The sequence below is a fragment of the Cucurbita moschata genome, unplaced genomic scaffold (assembly GCF_002738365.1).
Source record: "Cucurbita moschata cultivar Rifu unplaced genomic scaffold, Cmos_1.0 Cmo_Scf00001, whole genome shotgun sequence".
In the NCBI taxonomy this organism is placed as follows: Eukaryota; Viridiplantae; Streptophyta; class Magnoliopsida; order Cucurbitales; family Cucurbitaceae; genus Cucurbita; species Cucurbita moschata.
The window spans coordinates 1,795,572-1,809,696 of record NW_019268517.1 but is presented as its reverse complement, the minus strand read 5'-3'; the positions used below and the strand labels follow the sequence as shown (position 1 = coordinate 1,809,696).

Below are 14,125 nucleotides of genomic sequence, written 5' to 3'. Positions count from 1 at the left end.
TTTTTTTTTTTTTTTTTTTTTTTTGGCCCCCTTATCAATTGGGGCCGTAAAGCTAGATAATCTTAAGACTGAGAAATAGTTAACTCGCGAACTAGAAAAAATAATTTGGGCAAGATTTAATCAGCCTCCTCAGTGAAAAGCATTTTCCTACGTTCTGACTGACAAGAACTTCGATTGTCCCAATGCACAACTACATGAATGCTTCTAATAAACTTATGTCTTATTACATACAGCTTTCCAATAAATATATTTTTTTTCTCTCTCTCTCTCTATTTTTCCAATTACATCTGCTATACATTCCTGATAACTATGATTTTATTTTGTGCAGTGGCTTCCATGGCATCTATGATGTTGAGAATTTTATAAGGACACTGAGGTATGATGTACGAATTGTGGAAAGCATTCCAGATGTTCGCAAGAATGGGAAAACTAAGAAGATAAAACCTTTTCAGGTAAAAAAGTCGGATGTTGCAATTCTAAAAGAGATTTTCTGTTCGTTGGAAATTCTATTTGTACTCATGTTCTCTTTAATTGATTCAGCTCCGACCCCCTAGAGATGCTCCAATCAGTTGGTATACTTCTGTTGCTCTTGAGAAGATGAGGGAGCATGGTGCTATATATCTCACTCCGTTCTCACATCGTTTAGCAGAAGAAATTGACAATCCTGAATACCAAAGATTGAGATGCAGGGTTAATTATCATGCTTTGAGATTTAAGCCACATATTTTAAGAATTAGTCAATCAATAGTTGATAAACTCCGCAATCAAGGCCATTTCATGTCTATTCACCTTCGTTTTGAGATGGACATGCTGGCCTTTGCAGGGTAAGTATTTTCTTCATTAATATCGATAATGGATTTTAGAACATGGTCATGGTGTCTGCCTTACAATAAACATTTCGTTGGACATTACTAAGAGGAGCTTGCACATCCCTACATTACCATTTACTTTCTTTCTCGTTCTATTTCTTATTTGTATATAGAGAAAAGTTCATCTTATGGTACATTTACATTAATTGACTGGTTTGTAGGTGTTTTGATATTTTTACTCCTGAAGAGCAAAAGATCTTGAAGAAATATCGAGAGGAAAATTTTGCAAAGAAGAGACTGGTTTATAGTGAAAGAAGGGCGATTGGAAAATGCCCCTTAACTCCAGAGGAGGTGACTTGTCGCACACACACTTGACTACATTTTGCTTAGAGAAACCAATTGATTTCTGGGCACTTTAATTTGTCATTTTTTATTGACATGTAAGAATTATGTGGTAAAGAATCACTGATGCTGCAAGGTTTCATTGTTCTGCAGGTTGGTCTCATTTTACGTTCCATGGGGTTCGACAATTCTACCAGAATATATCTTGCAGCTGGTGAACTCTTTGGCGGTGAACGATTCATGAAGCCATTTCGTGCCTTGTTTCCCCGCCTTGAGAACCATAGCTCCGTTGAATCCTCTGAGGAACTTGTTGAAAATGTAAGGGGACTGACAGGGTCTGCAGTTGACTACATGGTTTGTCTCCTTTCCGACATCTTCATGCCAACCTATGATGGGCCAAGCAACTTCGCCAACAATTTGCTGGGGCACCGTCTTTATTACGGCTTCCGAACTACAATAAGACCAGATAGGAAAGCTCTTGCACCAATTTTCATTGACAGAGAGAACGGAAGGACAGCAGGTTTTGAAGAAGCTATTAGGAGAGCTATGCTCGGCACGCACTTCGGTGGGCCACACGAACGCATTTCACCAGAGTCATTCTATACAAATTCTTGGCCTGAATGTTTCTGCCAAATGTCACCAAAAAATCCTGCTGATAAATGTCCACCAGATAACGTGTTGGCGATTTTGAACAGTCGATTGGTGGAAAGTCAAAGAGACAATGATTTGGATGTCTCAACTCAATCAAATTCAACAACCTCAGTAGGAAAATGAGAAGCATATATCAAGATTTTAGCAGTTCATTCTAACTCCACCAAGCCAACAATACAGTTGCCAATTCCAATTGAATAGTTTCATTTACCAACGGCACATGCGTTCAGGTAAATTTTATGGGTAAAAAAAATAGCCAAGCATAAACCAGTCTTTCTCCTTGAAACCTTCACTCCTCTCCTTGTATAACTGACATTGATTTTTGTCCTGTTGAATCATGAAGGTCATTTCTTGCTTTTGTCAGGGTCATTCGGGGATTTATTTTAGCGTTGTGAGACAACAACAAGAGGAGGGTCGTGCTCGTTCGAGATGATGGTGGGTTCATCTGGGGTGTGTACAATGCACTTTCTTCATTTGTTGTTCTTCTGAGTGTCTTATTTTGTAATGTAGAATGTTTTGTTTTGAATGCTAGTTCATAGTTCTAAAGATAAAATGATAGAGAGATGTCAAGATTGTAGAATTAAGAGGACTGAATTTTAATGGTGAGTTTGGGATATCCTTGTTCGCTTTTCCATGAGATACTTTTTTGGTTCTAAAAGGGAAATACCCCTATTATTCCTTTCTCATTCTCCCGATTGTTTCATAGAGATCATCGGTAGATGGGATGACCTATTACATGCTAGAGCTTATCGAAAAGAAAGAAGTTCCTTTTTTCACAAGTCTCTTATATCTGCAGCATCACTTGAGCTCAACAGTGTAATGGCTAAATTGTTAGCGTGCTTCTAGAAAACCTTCAACACCTCATTTCCTAAAATATCATTTTACAGTTAGAACGAAAACTCGTTAACATCAAGAAAAAGTACATTTGAGTGCATTGATGATTCAAAAGAATTCAAATGTTTAATTGCGACGAGATACATTATTCCATCACAACAGCAAAGAGTGAACAGTGTAGAATCTAATCAACCAACTCTTCAAAAGAAACCACATCCCAAGATTTAGAAAAACCATGAAATAAATTAAAAAAAAAAAATGAATTTGCCAGCCAAAGGATCCTTTCTGTGTTCTTGGAATTCGACTAAATGGCTTTATATTCGACTAAATCGCTCGAGCTTTTAATCTCCACCCCACATTGTGTTGAACTAAATTAAAGAAAAAAGACCAAAAAATATGGGAAAATATAGAGATTGAACTTTGAAGAACATTTTATGCAAGATTTGAAGTACCATTAAAATGCCTACTTAAAACACATGGAAACACAAACAATTTGAGCAAAAAATGATATATATCTCATATAACAAAATCTGGGGTCAAAAGGGGTGGGGGTCTCAATCCTCCCACCCCCCCCGTTGGCAATGGCAATGGCAATAAGACAAATTTCATGACAAATCATATTTGAAAAGCCTACATCTAATAGATCAAAAAGAATGGATTTTTACGGGGAGGGGGGAACAAAATTCTTTTTGTAAAGGGTGTTTACACTCACCTGCCTCTCTCTCTCTTTCTCTCTTTCTGTTGGAGGACATGAAGTAAAAAGCATGTGTTAGCCAATGATCTGTCAGGTTATCTCATAAAACAAGATGTATGCATCACAACCGAGAACCCGATCCAGGGTAACCTCGTTTACGCTGGCATCGTTTGCATAATACCAAACAGAAGCGCCTTCCTCAGCTTCCCCACTGCTGCTTCTCCTCCTGTTCCCCCCTCTCACATATGCAACATAATGGCCTCCTCTCATAGATCCAGAGTGCTCCACGACCCCGACCAACCGATAATTATACTTCTCCCTATCTGTACACCTATAAACATAAAAGGTGTTAATGTTAGATTATGGACATTTGTTTGTATTCAGTCGCTATTAATCAGCAATTCCTGACTCAGTTTTCGTATTAGATAAAATCTCCAACAAAACTGAAGCTAACTAGATATTGCATCTGTACTACCAGATCGTGCATCTAAAGCACGCACTTTTTTTACCCAGAACAATTTTTTTACCCAGAACAATGTAGTTGTGTAAACCTAAAGCAATAGCACGATGAACCAAAAGAAGTCTCTGCCCTCATAGATCCAGAGTGCTCCACCAGAAATAAGTTACAACTAATGATCTATAAATGAACAAATAGTGGTTTAATACTTTCACTTTGGTGAAGTCTATACGCTGGTGTAAGAACGTATGAAACTCAACATGAAAGATTTTAATTAGCCATGGTTCTTTGAGTTGTAACATGCAAGGTTGCAGATGAATGTGAACCCATGAGCTACCATTGAAGCACAGTTTATGGTCAGATAATAAGCTGGACAAGGAGGTATATATGATGGAAAATAAAAGGTTATGTTGATGGGAAAAAAGAAAAAGTTGGATTGCCATAGATTTAGTCTAGTCAACAACCAAAATTTTATGTTTTGTTTTGTTTGACCATCAGTGCTTCTACAGGTAGTTCTGTGAGATCCCATATCAATTGGAGTGGAGAACGACACATTTTTTTATAAGGATGTGGAAACCTCTCCTTAGCAGACACGTTTTAAAAACCTTGAGGGGAAGCCCAAAGAAGACAATATCTGCCATCGGTGAGCTTGAGCTGTTACAAATGGTATTAGAGCTAGATACTGAGCAATGTACCAGCAAGGAGATTAAGTCCCGTAAGGGAGTGGACACGAGACAGTGTGTCAGCAAGGACACTGGATCCCGAAAGGGATGGATTTGGGGGTCCCACATCGATTGGAGAAAGGGAACGAGTGCCAGCAAGGATGCTGGGCCTTAAAGGGGGTGGATTGTGAGATCTCATATTGGTTGGAGAGGGGAACAAATCATTCTTTATAAGGTTGTGGAAACCTCTTCCTAGAAGACGCGTTTTAAAAACTTTGAGGGAAAATCCGAAAGGGAAAACCCAAACAGGACAATATCCGGTAGCGGTGGGCTTAAGTTGTTACAAGTTCAGCTAGCAAGAAGGGATAAACATGGCATTTGAGTGTCTTAGAGTTTTTCTCTCTTTTATTAAAAGAATACCCAAATGAATCTTCTTGTCTAGACGAAAAGCAATGGTTTGGAGAATTTAAAAAAAATGCAAAATGCAACAATATCAAAGGATGAAGATAATACCTGGTATCCATGTATGGTTTGAGATCAATTGTTTCCTTGAATCTAACATGGCCATTCAATTTACTATAACGACCTCGAGCATCAGGACAAAACCTCTTTATATGAATTGTCAAGATCGGAGGGGCCTTGTGAATGAGAAACCTCTTTGTTGCATCTCTTTTCACATTCACAATTGTTGAATCAGAATCCATCTCACCCTCCTCACCCTTTTCTGATTCACTGTTCTCAGCACAAATTTGTGAACTAAAGGGCTTGGTATTAGATTGTGGACATCCACCGCCCTTGGGATCGTCGTTGGAAAGAGAACAACTGGGTTTATCACCGGAACATTCTTGACTGCTGGTGTTATTACAACCTGAAGAATGTGCTAGCCCAGGATTCATATCTCCATCAACCATAGCTTCATCTGCATCCAAAACAAGGGAATCTGTCTTGCAATTGACAGGCTTTGTGCAATCTTGACTGGAACAATCTACATTCTCTTTCAAATTCGAGCTTTCGCCACTGTTATAACTTACTGACCCGTTTACTAAATTCATATTTCTTTGATTTTTTACTTCAACTGAAGTGTTCTTGTCTAAGCATGATATATCACCCCTTACTGCTGTTTCATATCCATTTTCAACAGCACTGCTAGCAACTTTTGATTGCTTCTTCATTTCCAACCTTTGTTGTTGTACTCTTTTTGAGCATTTTTCACAGTTATATCCATTTTCATTGGACAGAAGTTCTGGCTTCGTGAAATAAGTTAGACAACTCTCCACAGAGACGGGAGAATCAGTATTATCAACTTCCTCAGGTTCAGACTCACTAATAAAACTACTTTCCAAAACTTCATTCCCAGTGGATGGCCTCGCAATGGGGCCCATAATGACTTCAGGCTCATCAAACATATCACCAAGACCAAATCCATCAAAATCATTTTGAGCACAGCCCAAAACTGATGAGGAAGCCTGATCATCTTCTTTTGCTACTTCAGCAGTGGAACTCTCTTCCTGGTAAGGAAGCAGCAAAACATCAGAAGCTTGAACCTGTAAAGGGGATTCATCATCCCACGAATCCGCTGGAGAAAAATCTGGTCGTTGATTCGGCTCATTATGAAGAGACGATACGGGCATACTTGGCCCGCAGATGCTTTGTTGTGAATCATCACTAATGAATACTTCAACATTTTTGTCAGAATCCTGAGTAGTGGAAATATCATAAGTTTCAGCATTTGGTTCTGGTCCAAGGAAATCCATCCACGTCAAAGCATCTGAAGTACATTCTCCTCCATTCTCGGTCTCAACTTCTTTTTCAGACTCTTTAACATCTGAAACGTTCTGAGAACTTGAAGTCTTCTCCATGATAATAGTTGTGCCACTGGCGCTGGCCTCTGATTGAAGGGAGGACTCATTACCAGATGATGGAACTGAGGCAATTTGAACTGGTACAACATCTGAACCCTTGTAAGTTTTAGGATGCGTCTTGCCACTTCTCTTGGGTGGCCCTTTCGACTTCTTGGTCCGAGAGACTGGTTGGACCTTTTTGGCCAGAGATTTTTTCATTGGAACAGGAAGAGAGAGATCTAGAAATGGTTCGTAAACTGTCGATGTGTGGCCACATTCTTTGCAACATACAGCACTTGATATTTGCCCCCCAAACATCTCATCGACAAAAGTAGGAGTGGGATTTCTAGATATTATCTCTTCCTTCGACTTCTTCGTCTTCCTTGAAGCAAGCTCTTCAGTAGACAATCCATCAAGTAGAACGCGAAGCAATTCGTGACTATCATGTTGCTCGTATCCTTTGAACTGAGGGGCTTTGGTAGAGATACAACCAAAAACTGATCTTGGATTTATTGAACCTTTCATTCTGCCTTCCATTCTTGCTTCTGTAAAGATAATCTTCAAAGCTATAGTTAGAGGCCCAACACATTCTTCCAACTTCAGTAAATGATCTCTCAACAGATCAATGGCCAAGAGATTTTGAAGAATCGAATTGAAAAAACATGTGTTACCTAGATTAATCAACCCTTTTACAACATAATGATTTCTTCTGTCCAAATCACTTAATATGGAACTTTCCGATTTTGTTGCAGCTGTAACGTCGCTACTTGCTTGCCATGTATTCACAACATCCACAGGTGAGGCTTCCATAGACTGGTCCCTAATTAATTTCACCACATTAGACAAACCATCTTTCTGTTCACCATTCTCCTCAGTTTTCTCCACTGGAAGTAGTGTATTGCAAGAGAAACACCATCGAAGCTGCGGGTTTTCGAACTGAATCACCACCGGGTGACGAGTTTGCCTGACATGTCGAACAGCATGACTCTGAGAGTTTGTAGGAAGTCCAATTCCTCCACAGGCATAATGTCCACACTGCAAACAAATCCAAATTGCTTTGGAATCAGCTTTACCATCCACCGAAGTTCCCCCCTTCTTCTTCCCATGTCTAGCCTTCCCCTTACTCCCCCTTCTATCAGCTGAACTTTCTTGACAATCTTCACAGCTAATAGGTTCAGAGGACCCAAGTTTAGAAGATAACTCATTCAAATTAAAGCATTTATCAATATGCCCGCATAGGCTATTCTCCTTAACAACTGAAACATCATCATCAGCAATCTCCACCGTTGTGCTGCTTCGCTGGGGCACCTTCCTCGGTGAACTTGAAGATACCCGCTTCTCCTTCGTAGGAGTTCGGCCGTTCTTCTTCTTAGCTTTCTTCCCCATGGTTCCCTAAACACAGATGCACAGATACCATTAGAAACAAACAAATAATGATAAAAATCGTCTGTACATAATTAAAATCGAACAAAATCTGTAAACGCCACTCCAATCTGAAGATTCCATTCTTATAATCACTGTTCAAACGTAATCGACAGAAATCAAACACTCACGTCCATGTCCTAAATCAGCCATCCATGAAACTTATACACAACCATTCAAAATCCACAGACCCTACAAACGCAGCGGCTTCTCATCCTAACGAAGATCCAGAACAATATTTCGGATCGAAAACGGTGGACAAGTGCTTCTTCTGAACAATCGAAGAGGTCAAAACAAAAATAAGAACCAAAGTCGTAATCCTGTACCCGATTATAGCGATGAAGAGAACCAAGAGTGGTGATGGAAAATTACAGCCAAACCAGCAATCACATGGGGCAAGGAAGATTGAAAACTTCAAGATCTCGAGAGATTGAGAGAAAGAAAAAGAAGCGTGCAGATTCCCGCTGCTGCTACTGAAACTCTTCTCAATCTGGAAGGCGAAGGTTAGATTAGTGAGGGCTGAGGGCTTCTCTCATGAGAGGATAGAGAGTTTCAGTAGTAGAAAAGATAATTAGAATTTACTTAATTTATGGCAATTTATTATGAATATTTATTGAAATTTTAACTAGAAAATCATAAAATTTAAATCATTTAAATAATAAAAAATTGGCACTTAATTTTTAAATCTTTTTAATAAGAAATATTAAATTATTAAAAGTTTTGAATTTGTTAGGAAAAATGATTTTGTATAAATAAAATTTAAAATTATATTGTAAAATTAGTTTTAGGGATATATTTAAATTTCTAAAAGTTCAAATACAAAAATCTTAAAAGAGTTTTAATCTAATAAGGAAACTATTCGAACTCAACAAAATAAAAATAATACAAGACAAGAAGATGGAGAAGATATATTTCTTTATTTATTAATTTTTTTTTATCATGCACAATATTTTAATTAATAGATTAAAAAGATCTTTTTAAGTTTTTAAGATCATTAATTTATTTGATTTTTTTAAATTTAAAAAAAAAATCCAATTTCTAATGAACATGCATGTACGGCGAGTGTGGCAAAACAAACTTGAATTCTATACAAATTGTATTCGGTTGGTAAAGGCAAATCTCGCTTATGGTCCAATGAAGTCATGCAGTGGAGCAAAAAATGTGAAAGGAACTCGAGTCCCCCCTTAAGGCTTATCGTGGGCGTATCAAAATTACAACGCTACACAGTTGAAGAAGTACAACCGTGACATATTCAGAACATATTCAGAAGGAGAAAAAAATAAAAAACCCAGAATTTTAGTTTCAACACCACCACCACCGTGCATCAAGAATTTCACAAGGAAACCGCCTTCATATCCTGGCAGGAAGAAAGTTTAAATCTCACAAGACCTTAGCGAGTAACGTACCATTACTAACGGATCCAACTACGTCTAGTTCCATTCGATTTAACATTGGAGGACATCCAAGAATGCTGCTTTAATCGACTAAGTGAGAACGGTGGATGACATCCAAGAAAGTTATCAAAATTTGGATATTTAAAAGTGCGAAAAGGAGAGCAAAATGGTATTTTAACTCTTAACCGAATAACCATAACCATAGGTATCTAACGTATTGCTTTCATGCATCTTTACATGTAGCAACTAGATGGTACATTCTATCAGGCACATCGAACTTTTTTAGAGAATGTACAGAAGGGAGGCAAAAGCTATCAATTTATTCCCAATTTACATATGAGTTTGTATGGCAGTGGGGGCAAAAAAGCTAGAATTTCTAACCTGGAGGATCCTGCTGTATCATGTTCTTCTATGGTGTTTCGTTTCATTCTTATTCTTCCTTTTTTGGTCGGAGTTTTCAAATTAGCTGCTTCTGTGAATGCTTAAAGATGAACTTCGCCAGCATCGTTTCTTTGACACACCCTGAAAACAGAGCCATATCTGATCATCAGCAATGAGGATTAAGAAAAATGTATATTTGATGTAAAAAAATGGGTTGTTGATGATTCTAGAACTGCAGAGCACTTAAACTACGATTTTCATTCAACAATGTTGTGTTAATTAATTTTCGTTTCAAAATTTTGTTAAATAGTTCTCTAAACTTTGAAAAATGTCTATGAACTTTCAATTTTTGTTTCTAATAGGTCTATATTTTAAAACTTATCGATAAATCCTTGACCTTTCAATCATATGTTTAATAGGTCTTGACCTGTTTTTAAAATCAAACAACTTATTAGACACGAGTAAAAATTTAATGTCCTAGGCATAATACCGTGAACAAAATTGAAAAAACGGAAGAAAGAGATGAAGAAATGAAAATTTTCGAAATGAAGGGAAAACCCATATAGTCAGTGGGTACACACCCAGATATGAACTATCACATTACCCCTCAACTCGTCCCTATTCACTCCAATCACCATACATAACCAATTTTCTACACCATACCCTCTACAAACATCAACCCAAGACCCCCCAACCATGAGAAAGAACAAGGAATGGGCCAAGGCTTTTTAGGCTGGTCTAAGATAGCAAGGGAAAGGCCTTACAACAAAAGTCGATTAGACGGACTCAATAGATGAAATTCAATTTTATATCTCAAATATGTTAGTTAATTTTAAAAAGTGTTGAATATGTCATTTAGATATAAAATCGAAAGTTCATGAACCTATTAGATACTTCTTAAGGCTCAACGATCTAGTAGACCCAACCAAGTTCAAACTTAAATAATATATTAGAGGATATAGATCTGTGCATATAGTATATCAATCAACTGAAGATTAGTTGATGTACCTTAGAGGATGGAGGAAATGGAGCCTGCAGAATTGCCTTTCCAGGATCCGTCAGGTGCCGGATTTCACGAAGGTGATTTGTTATACTTTCTAAGAGTTGTAACTGATTGTTCTCCTTGTCTTTGTGTTCCAAAGAGAACCTGAGTTTTTCTCTTTCCTCCTGAACAATCTTCAGCCTTTCTCTGAGCGACTCAACTTCATCGCCAATTTTGGACCTTTCATAATCGACAGCAGACATTGAATTTCTACGCAAATCAGAACGTAAGCAATTGCTTCGAGAACGAGCAAATGGTGGAAATCTACCGGAGGCATCTGAGTTGCTTCTTGTGATGTCTAGTTCACTCTGCAACAAGCTGAAGGATGGGCTATAACAGTTTGCTGGAAAACTCGAGGTACCATTGATCACCGGTTCTTTGCTTGCATCGGCACTAACTTTGTCGCATGTGCTAGCTTCTTCATCAATGACATGAATATCATGAGATTGGGGATCAACATTGGTCATCAAGTCGAGATCTTTTGGCTGCTGCTTTTGATGGTCACCATTCTTTTCCAAGTTGTACTCAACACAGGGAGTAATTGTTTTAGCTGATGCCAACCCGTCATATGAAACTTCGTCAACTTTTTCTCGTTCATCTGCAATCGGTTCCAGTTCCGTGGATTTCTCAACTTTATCAAGACCATTTGACATATTGCTTTGCAGATATGGCTCCAGTTCATTTACTTCTCCTTGTAGAATGTATAAATTTTCATCTTCCACCATGCCCCTTTCTTGTAACTCATTGTCATTCTCTTCTTTAATCATGAAGTTATCAGCAGCTTGGTGCAACAACATGCCCCCGGCTTCTGCAGCATCAGCATGTTCATCCGAGTGAATAAATGGCGACTCGTCCTCAAATTCAAAAGTTAACTTCCGCGACTCAATTGATGGGATCTCATATTGTGAAGAACGTTTTGTGTAATTTGCATCTTGCTTGTCTCTAATGGATCTATGAATGCATTGAAGCATATGAGATGGACCTTTACTCGAATAGGCGAAAGAAGGGACCCCTTGTGGTGTAATTTCCGGGTCGAGCATATCAACATCCACTCCATCATCTTCAAAGAAACTTTTCTGAAACGCTTCAACTTCCTTCTCGAGGAAATGCATTTCCCGCTCTCTCCTCACTAGAATTTCTTTAAGAATACTCATTTCCTCAGCATCATAAGCAGTTTTCTCCTCTATCATCCTCTGGTATTGCCTAGCATCCATTTCTATCGACGCCTTCTCCTCCTGAAGACGTAATATCATAGCCATGGCCTCATCAGTAGCAGTGGCAGCAGCACTTCTCTCTTTCTCAAGCTCCAGGTACAGAGTTGCACGAGCCATCTGCTCTTCTTCAAGTGCTTGTTCCAATAGTTTGATTGTATCACTCTCATTACCATCCAAGCATAACTCCCCTCTGCAGTTGTTCCCTGCCTCTTCAAAAGACGCTACGAACTTCTCCGCCCATATTTTCTCATCAGGAAATACTTTACATCGATCGCTGCTGTCTGAGGAAGACTCCTCTCTTTCATCTACAGGTTTAGATAGAACACCCAGATTGCAGTTATCACCATGAAAATTATGAAGAAAATGCAAAATTTCTCTTACAAGGAAACTCAAAACTTCCATTAAAAGAATTGTGGTACAATAAAACAACGAATGAAATAATGAATCAACAATCAAATGAAAGTTTTACTGCATTATTCACGAAAATCCCTTGAAAATATGGTTTCTGTCAAGTAGGATTAAATAACTTCAATACTCAACTTTCGAACCAATCCCTTAACAACGTAGTGCCCTCAAGCATAAATACTATACTATCATTTTTCCTGATAAACTCAAAACTGGCATGAAAAGGCAATTCAAGTAATGATCGTGATTTCTTAAGTTGATCAAACAGGAAAGAATGACAAATGGTAAGCATTAAATGTTATTACCTCCAGAATCGACAGAAAAGAAGCCGTCCTCAGTATTATTATCCCCAAATCCACTGAAGCTTGAAGGAGACAGAGAAAGATCTTCCATATCCAACTGTGAAATGTCATTTGGAGACACTGACGTGACCTTCTTGTGATCCACATCGCCGTTACAACGCGATTCTTTTACACTGTGAAAATCTCCATAAATCATAGCTTGCGGTGATCTGGTTTTAAAAAAGGAATCACCAGATGGTTCACCTTCCGATTCAACGTGTGCCTCGTTGCCATTCCTCTCATGCATCAACGTTGACTTAAAACAACATTTTGGCTCTTGATCCCTCATGGAATTCAATGGTAACTTTTCTCTAGCCGAATGAATGACAGAAGATACTTTTTTGGATGAACGATCCACTAGTATCTTTGGGAAGCAGTGATCGCTACTAAGATTACCAAATAGGCCATCACAAGGACAAGGCAGACATAATCCAAACAGTGCAAGAAATTTGGAAGTAAAGAAAACAAGACTTGATGCACATAATACAAGATAAGCTATACCGAGATCAAGAAATGCAGCCACTAATCCATTAAATGTCCACTGTTGTATAGCTTCACAAGCCATTTCTCACAGAAAAACTTCAGTATCCAATTGAATCCAATCAAACAAATCCGAAAAACTACTTCTCTAGCTGCTAACAACAGCCACCTTATCAAGTATCAACGGAAAACAGAAATAAGATCGATACTATCAATCAAACCACAAAAAGCACCAGAATAAAGAACAAAACTCCGTTTAAGCCCGTAAAAATTCAGGTAATCGAATGCCTTACTGAAACTACGATTCCGAGTTATTAAATCTTCACTCCACTATAGCGAACAGAAGTATAACACTCGAACAGAAACTATCATTTCTTCCGAACTTCCCGGTAGCTTCCAGCTCTCAGCAACGAAACAACAAGATCACATAAATCTTCAAAACAATTTACTGAGTAGATGGAAATGAAAAAATCAGAAAATTTGAAAGCTAGGTTGAAAGAAGAGTCAACCGATTCATTGGTGTCGGTTTCAAATTTCGCTTTCTCGAATTTAAAACCCTAATAAGTTTCCATAAACGTCGATTTGACGAACGTTGTGCTAGGATCATAACGCTAAGAGAGAGAGAGAGAGAGAGATCGATAGATAATTGGAAAAAGGATAGAGAGATGAGATAAGCGAGTCAAATTGCGGAGACAGTGTGTGTGTATTTTCCACACCAAATCCGACGTCGTTGGGATTGCCACGTGGCTCTTAGTTATATACCAGTCTTGAAGTGTAGTCCACGCACTCTGAGCGCTTGACACGCTGATGAGCGGACTCAGATTTCTTTTACTTATTTTATGGAAATAAAATGCTTATTTATTATTCGGAATGATTTTCTATAAATATATATATATACAAAAAAAAATAGATTTTTATTGAATCTTTTTGGGAGTTGCATGGAGAGAAATCTAGCCCAAATTAATGATAAATATGTAATTTGAATGAGTATTCAAATTTCAAATTCGGGCTCGAACGTTGCTTTACATCTTCTATAACATGGTCACGTTGTTTAGTTCTCGCTTCTAAAAGTAAATACTATAAGTAATAAGGTGCACCTTATCCGTATATAACTTTTAATTATTTTAAGCATATTCTGGATTCAATTCATTCATGT

The 14,125-nt window shown here is 38.1% G+C and overlaps 3 protein-coding genes across 7 annotated transcripts in view; 1 reads left to right on the top strand and 2 right to left on the bottom strand.

The window, feature by feature from the left end:
- Nucleotides 1-2,488, top strand: part of LOC111442636 (O-fucosyltransferase 1-like) — a 5,200-nt gene extending 2,712 nt beyond the window's left edge. Inside the window, exons 6-10 of one of the 2 annotated variants that reach the window (XM_023080089.1) lie at nucleotides 329-452; nucleotides 541-824; nucleotides 1,031-1,160; nucleotides 1,305-2,032; nucleotides 2,167-2,488. In XM_023080089.1, the coding sequence (XP_022935857.1) occupies nucleotides 329-452; nucleotides 541-824; nucleotides 1,031-1,160; nucleotides 1,305-1,925 (1,159 nt within the window). In that variant the 3' untranslated portion in view covers nucleotides 1,926-2,032; nucleotides 2,167-2,488. Of the gene's footprint in view, nucleotides 1-328; nucleotides 453-540; nucleotides 825-1,030; nucleotides 1,161-1,304; nucleotides 2,033-2,145 lie in introns of both variants that reach the window. The other variant, XM_023080097.1, reaches the window with a different exon arrangement.
- A 640-nt stretch (nucleotides 2,489-3,128) lies between these two features.
- Nucleotides 3,129-8,287, bottom strand: LOC111442615 (ubiquitin carboxyl-terminal hydrolase 2-like). 4 transcript variants are annotated; one of them, XM_023080063.1, is made up of 4 exons: nucleotides 8,085-8,287; nucleotides 7,844-7,983; nucleotides 4,963-7,682; nucleotides 3,129-3,661 (listed from the first exon to the last, which is right to left on the bottom strand). In XM_023080063.1, exons 2-4 carry the CDS (start codon nucleotides 7,847-7,849, stop codon nucleotides 3,421-3,423), a joined length of 2,967 nt encoding a protein of 988 aa, XP_022935831.1. In that variant the 5' UTR covers nucleotides 7,850-7,983; nucleotides 8,085-8,287; the 3' UTR covers nucleotides 3,129-3,420. The 4 variants fall into 4 exon arrangements, with proteins under 4 accessions (XP_022935831.1, XP_022935838.1, XP_022935823.1 ...); XM_023080070.1 differs by having other exon boundaries at nucleotides 8,093-8,287; XM_023080055.1 differs by having other exon boundaries at nucleotides 7,844-8,287.
- A 989-nt stretch (nucleotides 8,288-9,276) lies between these two features.
- LOC111447204 (probable myosin-binding protein 5) lies at nucleotides 9,277-13,620 on the bottom strand. Its single transcript, XM_023086247.1, has 4 exons — nucleotides 13,258-13,620; nucleotides 12,454-13,138; nucleotides 10,496-12,048; nucleotides 9,277-9,628 (listed from the first exon to the last, which is right to left on the bottom strand). Exons 2-4 carry the CDS (start codon nucleotides 13,052-13,054, stop codon nucleotides 9,569-9,571), a joined length of 2,214 nt encoding a protein of 737 aa, XP_022942015.1. The 5' UTR covers nucleotides 13,055-13,138; nucleotides 13,258-13,620; the 3' UTR covers nucleotides 9,277-9,568.
- Nucleotides 13,621-14,125: the final 505 nt, after the last annotated feature.